Here is a 17,521-nt window from a genome sequence, read left to right as displayed (position 1 = left end):
TCGATCGGGGCTGCAGGATCTTCCTTGTGCTATATGTATATTCGAGTCTGATTACCTTTATAGCTAGGGTAATAAATATCCGGTATCATTTATGAAGTCTCTGACAGTATGGCACTGAGCAAAGTGTGGACCGCGTCTGCAATACGAGACCAAGCACCGAGAAGAGCTATCTACATCTAGGAAAAGTTCCATACAGTATCTCGATATATACATGTGTATCTATGTATACTGACATAAAGTAGTATTTGGCGGCGGCGGCTAAAAGTTTATATTAAAATAATCTTCCTTTAGTCCTAGGGGATTCAGTATCACTCTATCGCTTCTTTTGCCCTTCCCTTTCCAGTTGCATGTTGCGTGATTGCACCGCTTCCCATCCTCTCTTTACCGCCCTTTTTCATCTTCGGACGCAGGTTCCTCTTTCCCATCCCTCCTCCTCTTCCGCTTCTGCTTTTTTTTTTGAACCACTTCCCCCCTTTCTTTGGACCACTTTTCTCCCCACTTTTCTCCTCCTTGTTTTTCCTTCTCTTTCTTTTCCTTCTATTCTTTGTCTTTTTATTCCTTTTCCTTTTATGCTTTTTCCTTTTATTCTTCCTCCTTGTCTTGTACCGGGGCCCCGGAAATATTTTCCCCTTTTTCTTTTTTTGCCTTTTTTTTTCTTTCCTTTTCTTCCTTTTCCTTTTTTTTCTTTTCCTTTTCTTCTTTTCCCTTTTTTGCTGCTTCAAGAACTTGTGGGTTGGCTTTTGTCATTACCTCGTAATCTTCTCCCAGTCTTATATTCATCCTCATCCTGTTGGTTTTTGGATCATCACACATGATCATGCCCAAAATTCGTTGTCTTCCTAATCTGTAATGATATTTGTGAAGCATTTTCAGAACTGTTACACCCTCAAATGAAGAAAGCAGAACTGTCCATAAAAAATAACGCTGCCTATCGCTCGTGATAGAAGATTTGATGCCTCCAGTGAGTGACGATCCAGTCGAGGGGTAAGCCCGCAGATCGATGCAGTAAAGACCATTTTCAACAATAACGTAGGGTGTACTGGAAAATTCTTGGATTGCCGTTTTAAAGGCTCGGGCCGTATTCTCTGATACAACCTCGAATAAGATGTCCCGTAGCTCTAGATGTTCCTCCCTTTCAAGCCCCCCTCGAAATGCTATAAAGATCATATCAGACAAAGTGTTTACCTGCTGGTGAAAGGTACTATCGCTGTATCCCGAGTCAAACCCGTTCAGATATTTCAAGACTAAAAATCCATCCCGGCCAGTACGCCCCCTCCGGGGTCGAAGTGGTGAATAATACCCAGAAACAATCTGGCAGGCCATATCCTCGGATTTAGTCCGTATACGCATCATAGACCACTTTTTCGCCACGTCTAACTCTGGTAAATCTATCGTGCTTAGCCCATAAGAGCGGGCAGGATTACCCTCGTCAGTCTGTACATGTACATTTAGTCGCAGCCTGACAACCTCAAGCCATTTTAGAGTCTCAGGTAATACATCCGAAGCCTCAACTTCTTCTGATACTTGGTGAGTATCAAAAAGATCTGGGTCAGGCTCTCCATCTTGTATGCCCCCTACTCCGCCGAGATATGTGAACGTAACCAACCCGTCTCCACGAGTCAGAGCTCTTGAAGCGGGATTCTCCTTGGCTAAGGTGCCCTTGGTAAAATCTAGAGTGATGAGCATCTGAAAATCTGCGACGCCATCATCTCCTTCGGTTCGTCGTATCACGATGGTGTTAAGGTGCAACAGAGGTCCCCACTTACTGTGGTCCATTTGGCCTCGGAATTTGGTTGCCATGCGAGCCAGAGCCGATAATTCCGTTAGTGCCATTAAAGATACCCATAGTTTTTCCATTCTCCTTTCAATGTGCGCCTCCGGGAGGACGAGCCCCATGTAGGTTCGAAGATACCCACCTGACTTCGGATATGTAATTATGAGCGTTTTATTACTAAATAAATCGATATATTGACCATAAATCTGTTCAAGAAGCGACCATGACTCGGGTAAGACTTTTAACACAGTCAAGGTCTCAATTCCAATAATACCTGTCTTGGGGGGTTTTACGTGCTGGTCGATACGATCGGCATTAATCCATGTTGCATACATAGCATCGGCTAAGATATCAGCATTAGCGCGGCTTCCCTGCGCCTGCTCTGAAAGGTCTACAGCTACAAGGACTAAGTTGGAGCACCAACCGCTCGTGGCGAAACCGAATTGCATATTATTTTGAGCCGGTTGGCGCACGCGCACAGACCACGCACTATACTCCGAAAAGCGTTTATGGCCAAAAGTGGTCGGGGTCGCGGACATCAAAGATCTAGTCCGGCCGTAAAAGGGGATGCTTATGCTCCTCAGCAAGCCTTCATCCCGGAGGTGAATAGTTATAGCATTTTTGCCGGCGTTATCAAAATACTTAGGGTCCTTCTTAAATTCGTACTTTTCGAGATGGTTGCGATCCTTCTCATCATCGTAGACATAGTCAGGAAGACGCCAAGTACTCCTCTCGCTGAGGTACCTTGTTCTTTCGTTGCTATATGCCATGATACCCTTTAAGAATGACTTCTCGAGTGCTGATGCGTGTGGCGATGCGAATATGGGCTGCCAAGGATGGATATATAGACTCGGATATGAGCTGTCCGGCTCTGAAGTTAGCTCTGAAGTCTCCAGCTCTAAAGACTTCAGCAGGCCAGGATCGAAGCCGCTACCATGCTCGCCAAAATCAACATAGATGAAATGCTTGTTCGTGTCACCGATATGAAGACCAATGCTTATAGTCTCTATCGTCGGATTTTTGAGAAACTCCCTTTGTTTCTCGATGAAGTATTTCACCACACCGCCCTCCATCGTTGTATAGAAAGATTCCAAATTCTGATCCCAGCTTTCAGGTGTATCTCTTTCCCAGACAACAACCGGGTTTGCCTCATCAAGCAAAACTTCCAAGGCGGGTATAGTATTTGGGTGTACTGTTTGGAAGGTTATGCGGGAAATTTGAGACCAACCCTCCTGTGAAAACCAGGTTGCGAAAAGAACGGTTCCAAAGTTAATCTTGACAAACTCTTCAGCGTCTGGATCGAGGGTGCTTGGAGCGAAATCGTCATCGCCCGCAGCCTTATTATCGTCCGTGGCCTTCGCTTTACCTTTTCCCTTCTCATTCGTTTTTTTTTTCACTTGATAATCAACGAAGAGAAGATGTTCTTCTTGAGAGGACAAAGCAGTTTGGTACACTATTCTGTACAATTCGGCTCCGTTCTGAAGGGCTTGGGTAGTCTCCATCCTGGTATAAGAAGGACCACCTGAAGGTGTGTAATGGACTCGTGGGCCGAGAGTTGGTAGGAAAGGGTTTTCTATAATAGAAAAAGATGGGTAGCCGATGACTGAATAAGACAAGTCAAGCTTGGTGCGCTCAAGCTCAACTTGGATCTCGGTGAGAGCCATGGGGAAGTCATTTAAACCATCGTCTTCGAAGTCTTTAGAGAAATCCATCGCATTAATATTTGGCCAATTTGGATACGTAGCTGTATTAGATTCACCGTTCTCTCCCCCCAGGAAAATACCGAACGACTTCACCCGATCCCACGCTCTATTAATCTGTGATGGTTTTTTACCAGTATCGAGATGCAGGGACTCTTCTTTGATGTTTACGCTCAGCTCTACGACTATCGAGACGCTATTTGAAGACCATGTCAAGACTTTTTCCGATATGGACAGGGGCCGGTGGAACGAGAAGTGAATAGCAGCAATATTGCATGATCTCAGACCGGTCATGTAAGCTGCACACATATTAGTTATTGACGAGAGAGCGGGTGTTCCTATTATCGCGTTCCAATGCTCTTTTTCATAATCATCTTCTAACTTAGAGTGAGTCAAAGAAAATTTATCCTCAGACTTCCCCCATGAAATGTAGATCAATCTTAGCACGATAAGAGTGGTTGGTTCTTCGACCCCCCATATCGTTATATACTTTAGCGGTACCGCTGGTATGGCCGAATAATGCCGCATATCTTCATATGCCGATGAGCCGAAAGAATTGGGTTCGTCGTGATCGTTCGAACCGATTCGCCAACAATGATATAGAAGATGGTGTAGCCCCCCCTCCGAATAAACACTTTTTTCCCATGGCCAACGGAACGAAAAGTGCTGATTTTCCGCAGATGAGCTTGTGATAAGCCTCAACGTTGCAGGAGGCTTGTGAGATCGAATTATTTCGTTCAGATTTACTTTTCGATAGCTGTGCTTGTTCCGTACGATTGGTCCGCGCTGAGATTCACCTGTGCCAAATGTTGATTCGAAAGTAGCTAGTGAACGGTCTTGCAGCGCAAGGCTCACCAACAGACCTTCAAACGCATATGTTTGTAAGCCGCTCCAAGAATAATCTATTTCGTAGTTTCGGGGAAAGGGAGAGGAATGTTCTAGCGGGTGGAAATCATGACCTGAAAGCATCAAGCTGAGAGCCGTTATTTCTGCACTTTCGAGGGCCTCTTTTGTTTTCTTGCCCTTTTCGACAGCCCGGTTGTATATTGGCCTCAAGATATTAGGACGTTCTCCATTCCCTTCCAATTCCAGGATAATCCCCGACACATCTCCAGGACGAGTGGGCTTTGGGCTTTTAGGTGACTCTGAGCGGCCCTTCACACCTACAAGAATGGACACAACTTCACCCCCATCAGGAGCGGAAGATACATACGTATATAATTCCTCTACTCTTGCAAAGCTCAACTCCGCTACGTGAGAATATAGAAAATTTTCACAAGCAACCATTTCATCAGTGCCTTTAACTGCGGTCCATATCTCAGCCTCCAGAGTATCTTGGTTTGCAGATGATGTAACATGGAGATAGTTTAGACCATCAGGCAACTTCGCTCGCTGGTGGGCTTCTAACACGATTTTGATAGTGTTCGGGTTCCGAATATTGTAGAAGGCTATGTATCGCAAAGGCTCTTGTACTGCGTCGAATTTCGTGGCCAAAGCCCAGAAACTGTAGGCTTGGTACCAGATAACTGGCATATACTTGTTGATTCGGAGGGCATTCTGTTCCCAAAGGTTATAGACTCTTGTTCCGAACTTTTCAAAATTTACGCCGATGTACCGATTATGAAGAGACACGTCTATTTCGACCCTACCCGATCTGTCCGAACTTCTGGCGGCGAACATGTAATCAGCTGGTCGACACTTTTTTGAAGGATCCTTGATCACATTTTGGAGGCTTTTGAACACTGTAAGAACTTCCTGTCCCACGCAATCGAAGGCCTCTTGAGGATTCCTTTCTTTGAGGGCGATTTTTTTGATATATTCGGGGAGCGGTTCTTGGTCAAGAGCCACCCCGTACTCCGCCTGCAGTTGATAAAACTGGAAAAGCTGAGAAGATACCTGTCCCTTCCCTATCGCGTCATTGTACAATCTAGAGCCAGGGTCATCTCGGTTTTTGGGTTGCTTCAACGGAGGTCTTTCCGTTTCACCATCGCTATCCGAATCCACTGGGCGTTTGTTTGGTTCGGTTCGTTTATGTAGAGGAAGAGGGTTTGGATAAACGCCAAACTTATGATGCCGTTGTAACCCCAAGTCTCCACTATCAACTCCAGATCGCGGGGTCAGGGCTTTCGAGTAGTGTGGAAGATGGTTCAGGTTAGAGCCAAGAGAAGCATGCGCAAGCGAGTCTTTTCGTTTTGAGATATCTACAGTCGCTTTTGGAATATATATATCTCGAGAGTATTAGGTATAAATTACTTTCTTTAGCATGGGGTGAATTCAAGGCGGACATATATGCATACCTCGGTGTTTTCCAGGATCTTTTCCAGGCAGACCAAAGATAGCGGTCAAGAATAGTAATTGGAGAATGCAGAACAAGATGGGACTGCAACGGGCTCGGGACATGGCAATAGTGCTTATCCGCCCAGGATGGTGGAGGTTTCTGACTCCAAGGTGTAAACCCTATTAGCAAAGATCTGATCAAGATCAAGTTAGGCGTGGAATGGATATGGATTCCGAGGGTACGGGTGACAAAGTTGGCCTCCTACCTCACGATCACAAATAGAAGTTATATGTATATATATGAAATGTAGATATCTTAGGACTCGAGGGATATCTAAGCTTATCTTGTATCTTGAATTAAGCAGATACCGGTGTGATACGTATCGATAAGTGGGTGATATATATGGGGCTGGAATCTAATATCTCTGATCGAGTGGGGCGGAGTCGTCGGGATGAAGAAAATACTCTCATTATTACTTCCTAAGAGGGGCTGTACCTATCTGACGGAAATGGATAGGAAATACACCAACATGATATTAACATCGATACATCAAAACTAGAGCAGTGTTTGTGATCGATATCTGGGAACGAGACCAAGCAGTGCCTCATTTTAGGCTCACCAATTCACAAGCACAGCCGCATGAACTTAACTGGTCTCGTTCTCAAACGCCACAAAGGAAAGTACAACCCGCAGAAGGATCGTTATGAAGTATTTGAAGCTTTAGCACAACTGTACAGGATATAAAGTTGGAGTTTCACCGCTTCATATTTTATTCGGACCCTGGCTATATGTTATCAACATTGGTTTCAAAACAACTTTTTAGATATGTATCCATCTTAATCGATAAATCGGCACTAGCAGGAGTCTGATTTCAATCATAGCATCCAGTAGCTGTGCTATAGCTATCTCACTAACAAAAAACATGATACGCATAATCAACTAGTACATACCAAAGTTGGAACGCAATTAATAGCCAACTTAATCGTATCCACTTGCGCTCCTCCCAATCCTAAACACATATTGACCAGGGTGCGTTGAGAGCAGGAGAAGTAGACGGCGCAGCCCCTAGAGCTTCAGACTTCTGGAACCTTGACTGGTTATGTTTTAGCTGGTATCACGACCCAATTGTTTCCTGGTTTACTTTTGTAACCTTGATACCAGACACAAGATTTTGGTCCTAACGTGTTGGGTGTTGTAATTTTTCTTTCGATGTTGGGCCTCTGAATTTATGTCGAGACAGTACAGTGCAGCTGACATGACAGTACTGTATCCTAGTTTTTCAGGTGAATCTGTGGCGTATGCGCAAAGCTGTTATCCATTATATCACTTGTACTCTGTCTCTACAGCCCTATATGTGTATATACTAGTCTAGATCTACCTATCTTATGACATTAGTGAATGCAACATTTGTTTCAATGGCTAACACTACGTTTCAAATATAAACTTATTTATTTTTTCTTGGGAATCAAAGTCGCAGTTAGTTACTTAGTGATTTCCAGCAATGTGCATACATACGGATATATGCCCTCCAAGAGCTCGGTTCTGTTACTGGTAAGTACTTGTACGTATACTTAAGTTCCTAGTATCTTCTATATAACCGTCCGATCAGCTAATCCGAATTCCATTCCCAGACGAAAACATGCAAAGAACCTGCGGGGTGTAGCTGCTTAACTCCTGTGCCGGAAAGAGGTGTATTTCGAATACCAGTGCAATTAATACCGATCATAAGCAGTATATAGGTTTGCTAATTGTATTAATACCGTAACTAGTCCTGTCGTAATAATAACACCCCATTTGTCGGCACAGTATAGTTAGCTAGCCCATGGTACAACTTATATCACGATGTTTAATACGGATCAGAACGGTGTCAAGAACGAAAATTTCGTTAAGAATTCGGATTCGGATGGTATTAATTTGTGCATATAGTCTCGCCGACGTCTGAACACGCCCGGATCACAACGGCACCAAGATATTTACGAAGAAATGCTTATAGCAAAACTGCTAGAGACTTATATATTTAAGTACTTATTTATATAAGTTACAACAGCAAAGGTAGCATCTGTAATCGATGATTCAAAAAAAAGGCTTAAAACACTTAAAGAAAAAACAATCGAAGTTATAGACATGGCCAAGGAGCTCAAAGGACAAAAAAAAAAAAAAGGGAATCTTCTCCTTGTCAAGATTTTTTTATGAAAAGAAAAAAGAACTACTCCCAAGTACCATTGACAAAAACCTTATCAATCAAGTCGAATATAAGAAAAAAGAGATATCCAGATCAAGCATAGAAGAACCTGAAACCAGACCACAGACCCCGAACCGACCAACCAACCCAAACCAACTAGACATTACACCGTCCTGTTTTTCCATCATTCCTTTTATTTTCTAACAAAAAAAAAAAAACAGAAAAACTTATTTACCACCAGCCCTAACTGCCTTGACGGTCTCGATAATACCAGCAACAACGGAAGGATCAGCGAGCTAGAGAAAGTTTCAATATTGTTAGCCTGTTTATCCTGCTTTTCTTCGGACTATAAATACCACGGGATGGAGGGGAAAAAAAACTTACAGTGCTGATATCGCCCAACTGATCTTCCTCACCAGCAACAATCTTTCTCAAGATACGTCTCATGATCTTTCCGGACCGTGTCTTTGGTAGATCGACGACAATGTAGATAGCCTTGGGGGCAGCGAATGGACCAATAGACTTTCGGACCTGAAGGACAAGCTCCTTCCTTAATTCAAGTGTATTCTCATAACCATCCTTAAGGGAAACGAAAGCATTAACAGCCTGGCCAGTGAGTTCCTCAGCAACACCGACAGCGGCAGCTTCAGCAACAGATGGGTGGGTAAGAAGCGCGGCTTCGATTTCAGCAGTGGACAATCTGTGACCGGAGACGTTGACGACGTCATCGACACGTCCTCGGATCCAGTAGTAACCGTCGTGGTCACGGCCAGCACCGTCACCTGTGAAGTAGTAGCCCTTGTAGACGTTTAGGTAGGTATCCATGTATCGGGTGTGCGATCCCCAGACGGTACGAGCCATGGATGGCCATGGTTGAGAGATGGCGAGGACACCCTCGACGTCGTTTCCTTCTAGGACGTGACCGTTGACGGGGTCCAAGATCTCTGGCTTGATACCGAAGAATGGGAGGGTGGCGGAACCGGGTTTGGTTGGGGTGATACCGGCGAGAGGGGTGATGACGTTGGATCCGGTCTCGGTTTGCCAGTATGTCTATATTTTAATTTCTCGTTAGAATTTGATTTTCTTTGATTGGAGTTAATTGAGGGGTTCGGAGTGAAGATACTCACGTCAACAATGTGGCAATTTCCCTTTCCGACCTTCTCGTTGTACCACTTCCAGACCTCCTCGGCAATTGGCTCACCGACGGATCCGAGAACTCTCAAGCTCGACAAATCGTGATTGATATACTTATCACCAGCCTTCTTCAACAATCTCAAAGCAGTTGGAGCGACGTAGAACTGTGTGACCTTGTGCTTCTCAACGGTTTCCCAGTATCTCGAGAAGTTTGGATAAGCTGGTGTACTTTCGAACACCAAAGTACCAACACCGAGCAACAATGGGGCGTAGACGACATATGTGTGACCGGTGATCCAGCCGACGTCACCAGCGGTACCCATGATGTCACCTTCCTGGAGATCGAAGACGTATTTACCAGTTGCGGCAGCACCGAGGAGGTATCCAGCTGTGGTGTGCATGACACCCTTTGGTTTTCCAGTAGAGCCGGATGTGTAGAGGAGGAAGAGTGGATCTTCAGAGTTCATGGACTCTGGAGCGCAGTATGGTGGGTATTTGGCGGTTTCCTCGTGCCACCAGAAATCACGGCCTGGGGTGAATGGGACGTCTTCATTGCCAGTTCGCTTGAAGACAAGGACGTTCTTGACATCTGGGCAGGACTTGAGAGCATCATCAACGATCTTCTTGGTACCGATGACCTTGCCACCACGCTTTCCCTCGTCAGTTGTGATGACGACCTTGGATTCGGCATCCAAGATACGGTCTCGGAGAGATTCCGAGGAGAAACCAGCGAAGACGACGGAGTGGACGGCACCGATACGGACGATAGCGAGAAGGGCAATGATGGCCTCTGGAATCATAGGAAGGTAGACTGCGACGGTGTCACCCTTGCGGACACCCATCTGCTTAAGCACATAGGCGCACTTGGAGACCTCACGGAGGAGTTCACCGTAGGTGATGACACGGCCTTGGTTGGGTTCGTCAGCTTCGTAGTAGATAGCTGGTCTGTTTGGGTACTTGAAGGCCCATCTGTCAACAGCATTGACGGAGGCGTTCAAACGACCTTCTGGGAACCAGCTGACATCGCCGAACTCGAGGCCACCGTGGAGAGTGGTCTTGAATTCCTGGTCCCAGTCGAGGAGATCATTGGCGAGCTTGCCCCAGAATTTTCCGGGGTTTTCGATGGACTCCTTGTACATAGCATGGTACTCCTCGATATTCTTCAAATTTGGGGTTCCTTTGTGCTTTCTATAAATAACAAAAGTTCAATTGGTATTGGGTCCATGGATGGTTGCATTTATATATACTTTCTATTCAAGTATATATAAATATAGAAGATTGACAACAGAAACTTACTGGTGGAATGCAACTGGGACCGGGTAGGTCTCAACATTATGGGCCTCGATGACCACCGGGGTCGCCCCATTTCCATTAGTAGTAGCAGCCATGTTTTCAGTAGTAGTGACTGTCGGAACGTTGGTAGCTATAGCTTTCTCTTTAGAGACACCGTTTGTAGCGCCGTTTGTAACACCGTTGGCGGGTTGTTTCGAAACTCCGTTTGGCTGTGTCTTTACGGGCGACTTGCCTGCCGACTTGCTGCCGACCTTGCTCTTGAATTTTTTCTAGTGAAAGAGAAAATTGCGGGGAGTAAGCTTAGGTTTTGTGTGTTCAAAACCGCGAGTGAATATAAAATAAAATCCAGACGATTCGGGTTTAGTGGGGGCCGAGCGGTCAGAAGCGGGTAGTTGGGGATTGGAATTGAAGTTGGGAGCAATGGTGGGGTACAATTGCAAATACGTAAGAGCTGCAGCAACGCGAGAGTACTTGACACCACAAGCTTACAAGCAACTATCACGACTTGATATTGGATACTGAAGAGGCACGACAGGAGGATGGAGAGGAAAGAGAAAGAAGGTGAGGAGGAAGAACAGAAGGATTAAACAGACGGGGAGGAGAGGGCTATATGTACCCACATGGAATCGATTGTGGTCTGCCGACTGTATAACCACAATAGATCCGGAGCTCAGATTGATTGCCACTAGCTGGTTCGGACTGAGCAGCTGCTTGTTCTGGGGCTGTCGATTTGCAACCGAGCAAAACCTGTTGGATGGGCGCGCAGAGGGCGAAATATCCCCGAGCGTAGCGTATGTACGGAACTTGATTAAGACTACTGCACGGTATACGCACCTTACCGTTCAGAGGGGCCGGTGGAAAAATGTGGGCAATGCAATGCAGCAAAAGTGCGGGGTGGTGCAGGGTGCCAAAGGTATAAGACCCCAGGCTAAAATCCCTTGGCTTGTCGCTTGCTTACCCAAGGAAAAAAGGAAGCTTGTCGGCAATGAAGCTGCGACTTGGTGGGCACGACGGATGTATGGATGACTGACGTGCGTGGAAACGGGACAAGAAAAGCGGTCAGCAGTCTGTGAGTCTGGAAAGGAATATGGACGACCGTTGATGCGCAGGTAAGAAGTAATTACTGTCGGTCAGTAATTAACGTATCAGGATGAGAACAAATTAAATGGCTCTTTGCTTCCAGCGGGTTTTCCCCTTCTGCGGTGTCACAATAATATGTTCCCTGTACGTTTTTGTTTTTATCTTGGTCTTTCGATTCGAGATATTAGAGTTGCTGCCGGGCGCGCTGTTTTCGTCGTTCTGATTAATTGATATATCCGAAGTCCGAAGCTTCTCGAATTCCCAGATCCACCGGCGATTTGGAGAATGCAGTGCAGAGGGGATACTCGAGGTTTGAGGTTCGAGGGATATCTTCAGATTCAGGATTCAGACTCAGACTCAGGATTCCTCGAAGCTAGAGGGATGCCTGGCGGCCCTTATATACCGCTCTTCATATGAACGAGGGCGACTGAACCTCGTCACACAGCTCACAGTTTTTTTTATTTATTTTTTAATTTTTCACTGGATAGATTGCGAGAAAAAAAAACCTAACCTTACCCCTCCTTTCCTTCGAATCAATTTTGCATATCTCTCTGGAAGAATTAATGAAATGCATGTTCAGATTCGACCAGCTAGGGTGGGAGGTCTGTAAAGTTGTGTGGCAGCTGGCAGAAATCTGTCACTGTCAAGCAATTAGGAACTTTGATTTGAAAGCTTGTGCTGATATCCCCGGCAAAGCCATTGGATCACCAGGAAGGAAGTCTCTCTCTCTTTTTTTCCGCCAAAGGCATGTGCTAGACTCTAATAATTACAGTCTGCTATCAAATAACAAAAAGCGTATTTCGGGGCAGTGGCCGGGTTGTGGGGATCTGGGGTCAGGTTTTAACCTTGGTCAGTGCTATGTCACGGGTGAAAGGCGTCTCCGTTTGTCCGAACACAAAACCCGTAGGATTTTATATCATCATGAAACCGACCCGCGCGCGCGAGGTTATAGAAAATGCCCCCAGGTTAGGCAGGGCACACAATGGTGGCCAGGGACATGGGACTATAGATAGGTTAGAAGGGACCGGGCATGGAATCGGTAATCTTATCCGGAGGAATACAGGAACGATTAGACCCTCTTTGATGTCGAAAGCCGTCATCGTGGTCTGACGCCATGCTTCGTGCCGTTGCATACACAGTAGATCCGTTTCAACGATTGGAGAAAGCCGCGGTCTTGGACGATATCATTGCTATGGTCGCACTTGGCCGCCCGTCGCTCCACATAGCCTTCGTCGCAAGATAATGATTTCGCACGAAATGTTCATAGGATTTACAATTCTTTTTTTCGGCGGCGAACCGAAATTTCGACAGCTCCACGGCTGGTGGACGGCTATGATCATGCGTCCATGTATGCTTGAATATTATAACATGTTTCGGCGAAGGGTTTACTGATCGGCTGGCAGAATGATGGAAGCCAACCCGTTGTCGGTGGCTAAATGGGTTATTAGGTCGGAGATCTTATATGCATGCCTGGTCGTAGCCCGTTACCGTTACGAGCTATATCGTGAGAACGCTGCGCAAAGCGGGATAGGATATGCATGCCGTAATAAAGCGATGTCAAATTCGAGCATGGCATGGCAGGGCATGGCATTGCAGCTTGATACAGCTGGTTGCAGGGTTTGTCCCTTCTCCAGCATTTGAAACCCCGAAGATTTTAAACCGATATCAGACGCGAAGCAACGGCAATTATAATTATAATTATAATTATAATATATGTGAGATAGCACTGCAGTCTGGTAGATAATCATTTAATCAATCTTCAGTCCGTGCATCTCGGTTTCCAATATCTGGCAATGTCTCTGATCATGATCTGGTCCGGCTGGATTGAACATACATGTATGTCATGTACTTGCATGGTCATGAAGCATGGAGGAGAGGTAATAATTGATCGCATGGTTGCACAAGCGTCGCACAAACAGGAACAAACGACAGGTATCAGTGCTATAGTGCTATACATCTGCCCTTAATGTCTGTAAGCTTGCAGAAGAATGTATCAGTGCGCCTGCTAGAGCGGCTTGCGAACGGCTGGTATCGAGTCTAGACCTGCATAATTAGTCCGTTCGACGGTAAAGGACCCTTCAGACAGGAGTTTTGTTAGTTAGGCACACGCTATGTCGTAACTTTATTCCCGGTGCCTAACAATCGCATACCCAATTGCATACCAAGTACCTAATCGATACGAGATTGTGAAGCTGTCGCAGAATAAAATACCATTGCAGAGCTTAGACATTTGACGGGACATTCCGTATTCCGCATGCGAGTTTCTGATGGCAATCCGGGGTTGTAATTGGGCAAGAACAGAGGCCCAAGGTAGTTCTGCTTTGGCTGGCGGGCTGGGCACAAAACTGGCGCCAAGACCGAGATCCTCGATTGGTCGCACGAAACGCGTTCGTTCGTTTTCTCATCTCCAACTCGCATCAACACAACCAGCCGCCTGCAATCATCGACACGACTCCGCCTATCCATCGACTCTACCTCCAACTGGATTGCGGCGCTATCCATCGGTACTTCGAATTAAATCGGTTTATTTCCAATTTGTCATATCTCTGTTTCCTGGTGCGGTCTTCGGGGGCTGTGTCTTGAGACGGGCGCCTTGGTCGAATTCGCTCTTTAAACTACTACTACCCCTACAAATCCAAAAAAATGCCTCCAAAGGCTGCCAAGCAAGCTCCTCCACTCTACGAAGTCAGCGAACGAGTTCTCTGCTTCCACGGGCCTCTCTTGTACGAAGCTAAGGTTCTCGAGATCAAGAATCCTGGCGAGCCTGGTGCTAGCTACAGCTACAAGGTTCACTACAAAGGATGGAAGTCGAGCTGGGACGAATGGGTTCCTCAGGACCGTGTTCTTGGATGGAATGATGAGAACCTTCAGAAGCAAAAGGAGCTACGGGATGAGCATAATCCCAAGAAGAAGGTTGAGAAGGACAAGAAGCCAGCTCATACTGAAGAACCCGTTGTCCCGACTGTTCGAGGCCAGAAGCGTGCCCGAGAAATGGACATGGATAAGGTATCTTACCATTTCTCTTCTCACAAAAGAATAAATCTGACAGGCTGCCAGGAGGAGGACTTTATTAAACGTCACGAAATCAAACTCAATGTCCCCGAGATTATCAAGTCGCTCCTTGTCGATGATTGGGAGAACGTTACCAAGAACGGTACTCTCGTCAAGCTTCCTCGAGATATTACCGTGACCATGTTCCTGAACGACTATTTCGAATCTACGGAACCAAGCTATCCTGCTGGGAGCCAACAGCGACAATCTTATGAGGAAATTATTCAAGGCCTTAGAGCGTACTTTGACAAATGCCTCGGAACCATGTTGCTCTATCGCTTCGAGCGCGACCAGTACAACGAGATCAAGAAGGACTATCCGGATAAGAACATGTGCGATCTATACGGGACAGAGCATCTTCTCAGACTCTTTGGTATGCTCTTGTTCGGTACATTAAGGTGTGGTTGTGGTTGTGGAAGAGGCTAACTGGATCATAGTTACCATGCCGGAGCTTATCGCGCACACCAATATGGATACTCAGGCTGTCAACTCCCTCCGTGATCACTTGGATAATATAATGCTGTTTATCTCGCGAAATCATGAGAAGTACATCCTGTCAGAGTATGAACAACGTACGTAACCCTTCGAGTCCTCCTTCCCCTCCTTCATTTTTCTATCCATGTTTTTAAATTTAAAGCTGACGATTTGGAAGCTTCATCCTAGTGCTCAAATACTCTCAATAATGCCTGCTTCCTGGATTGGGTTTGATTCTTATTTTTTTTTACCATTGCATGGTCTATTTCTCCCGACTCATTCTACGGGACGGGTTTCGCGACATCACTTCAAGACTGCTCTGGATTATGTGTTCAGCATTTTTGGCCATTTCAATCTCTGTGTGGGACTGGTTTAGTATTGCAAAGGGCATTCTCGGTTTTTCTCATCGCTTGATCTGAGATGATCCTCATGTATAGGGTTCAAGGGGTCGAGAGCGAGAGACTGGAATGGGTTGAACTTGATATCACTTTAATGGAATTTTGGGTTTCTTTCCAATACACATGACATGACATTACAGCCTTCGATCCCGCTTTTTTTCGTGTCCATTTCGGCGTCTGCTCATGCGGTTGCATTGTATTCCTTTTTCTAATTTTTTCCATTCGCAACTTACTTATGTATTATATGTTTTTCACACCGTCGAGAATACCCGTGCTCCTCTTGCATACCTTTTTTTTCCTATTTATATATATCACTTCCACCATCCTTCATTTTTTTTGAATATGAAAAATGGGCACTACCTATTTCTTCAATTTGTGTCGCATGAACTCACTCGTTATTAACCGTGGTAGTGAGCAAGGAGCTAAACCGTTTTGCTATTGGCGGGGTGGACATCGGGTAAACTTTTCTTCTTTTTTTTTCCTGCGTTGCGAAGAAAACCGCAACCTTTTTAACTTTTTTTTTTTTTTCCCAATCCGAGAATCCGATAAGCTTTCCAACCATAACCGTCTACAAAAGACAAATCCCTTCACTTCCACTATTTCACAACATTCTAATCAATACCAATCCACAAATTAGCATCTCAATCTTACTTCAAAGACCCACCCTTCACCAGCTTAATAATATCATTATTTTGAGAAAAGAAAAAAAAAGAAGAAAAGAAAGGTCCACAATGACCTGCACAAACTGCACAACCCGCATCCTCCGTTCGCTCATCACAGACATCCCATCAACAACCATCACCACCAAGCCCGCCCGTCGTCTACCCCGTCTCCCCAGGACCACAATCCGACATACCTCCTCCTCAACCCCTCGTCACCAAAGCGCCGATTTGAGCGTAAACCTCGACAGCAATGGCACAGGATCAGCAACGGACTTTTTAGGCATGTACTCTACGGCCAAAAAGAGTGCAAATAAAGAAGCATTGGCAACATGGGGTACTTCGTGGAAGACGGAGACTGATTTGAGTTCTATGAGGGATCATGAGATTCGGATGCCTGATGTTCATAATGGTGGGAATGGGGGGAGTAAAATACAGAAGACGGAGTTGATGGAGGGGTATACGTATCTTGACGATTTTAAGTCGTTACCGTCGAAGGTATCGAAGGGTGTGGATGTGGATGTGGATGTGAATCCGGAGACGGCACCGTCGTTTGCTTCTTCGACTCCACCGTTATCATTTGCTTCGAGGAGGAGGAGGAGGGAACGGAGACCTAGGGATGATGATCCGGAGTTAAACCGTATTCCACCATCTTTAAGATCACAATTTCCTACTCGTTCATCATCATCATCAACAACTACTTCTGAAATTGAGGATTCAAAATCATCATCATCATCTTCACCATCACCCGACGAAATCCCCTGGGAAAACCCAGCACAAATTTCCAAAAAGATAGCAACCCCCCATAACCCCACCGCAAACGCCTGGAAAGAATGGTCAACACCAGCACTATGGTCCCACGCCCGCATGCAAGAACTCTACAAACCACGAACCCTAAAAAACGGCATTCGAATCTCCAAACACGCGGCCTTAAACGTAAACGCCGGTCAACTAAACTGGAACCCATCATCCAACCCATCCGCCTCGTTGGATAAATACAAAACAATCGCAGGCGTACCAATCAACCATTCCCAAAAGATTTATGATAAAGATACACCGACGTGGAAGATTCATATGGATTCTGTGAAATCTAAGTTGAAGGGAGAGAAGTGGAATCCCTTCGGGAGACTTTCTCCGGCTGCGGTGGCGACTTTGAAACAGTTGAAACAGGAGAATCCGGGGATGACGGTGGAGGAGTATGCACCGATTTTTAAGATTTCGCCGGATGCTTTGAGGAGGATATTGAAGAGTAAATGGATGCCGACGCCGGAGCAAGAGACGGATAGGAACGAGAGGTGGAAGAGGAGGGGGAAGGCTGTTTGGCAGGAGTGGGAGGAGAAGGGATTGGTGCAGAAGAAGAAGGAGAAGGAGAAACAGGAGGTAGGATTGGGGATGTTGACGAAGAGGGAGGAGGAGAATAAGAAGAAGGGGTTTGTGGTTAGTAGGGGATTGAATTTGAAGAATAGGATCTTGTAGGTCTTTCTTTTTTTATCAAAAA

General features: G+C 45.7%; 4 protein-coding genes across 4 annotated transcripts; 2 read left to right on the top strand and 2 right to left on the bottom strand.

Moving 5' to 3' along the window:
* Positions 1-582: 582 nt before the first annotated feature.
* AOL_s00081g302 (uncharacterized protein) lies at positions 583-5,874 on the bottom strand (the record flags this gene model as incomplete). Its single annotated transcript, XM_011125119.1, has 2 exons — positions 583-5,675; positions 5,772-5,874. The coding sequence occupies 2 exons, from the start codon at positions 5,872-5,874 to the stop codon at positions 583-585; spliced, it is 5,196 nt and encodes a 1,731-aa protein (XP_011123421.1).
* A 2,287-nt stretch (positions 5,875-8,161) lies between these two features.
* On the bottom strand, positions 8,162-10,456 carry AOL_s00081g301 (uncharacterized protein; the record flags this gene model as incomplete). Its single annotated transcript, XM_011125118.1, has 4 exons — positions 8,162-8,230; positions 8,319-8,984; positions 9,062-10,256; positions 10,365-10,456. 4 exons carry the CDS (start codon positions 10,454-10,456, stop codon positions 8,162-8,164), a joined length of 2,022 nt encoding a protein of 673 aa, XP_011123420.1.
* A 3,628-nt stretch (positions 10,457-14,084) lies between these two features.
* AOL_s00081g300 (uncharacterized protein) lies at positions 14,085-15,175 on the top strand (the record flags this gene model as incomplete). The annotated part of the gene is made up of 3 exons (XM_011125117.1): positions 14,085-14,865; positions 14,930-15,064; positions 15,156-15,175. 3 exons carry the CDS (start codon positions 14,085-14,087, stop codon positions 15,173-15,175), a joined length of 936 nt encoding a protein of 311 aa, XP_011123419.1.
* Positions 15,176-16,095: 920 nt separating this feature from the next.
* On the top strand, positions 16,096-17,499 carry AOL_s00081g299 (uncharacterized protein; the record flags this gene model as incomplete). Its single annotated transcript, XM_011125116.1, has 1 exon — positions 16,096-17,499. One exon carries the CDS (start codon positions 16,096-16,098, stop codon positions 17,497-17,499), a length of 1,404 nt encoding a protein of 467 aa, XP_011123418.1.
* Positions 17,500-17,521: the final 22 nt, after the last annotated feature.

The sequence above is a fragment of the Orbilia oligospora genome (assembly GCF_000225545.1).
Source record: "Orbilia oligospora ATCC 24927 unplaced genomic scaffold scaffold00081, whole genome shotgun sequence".
In the NCBI taxonomy this organism is placed as follows: domain Eukaryota; kingdom Fungi; phylum Ascomycota; class Orbiliomycetes; order Orbiliales; family Orbiliaceae; genus Orbilia; species Orbilia oligospora.
This window is presented reverse-complemented; position numbering and strand designations above follow the sequence as displayed.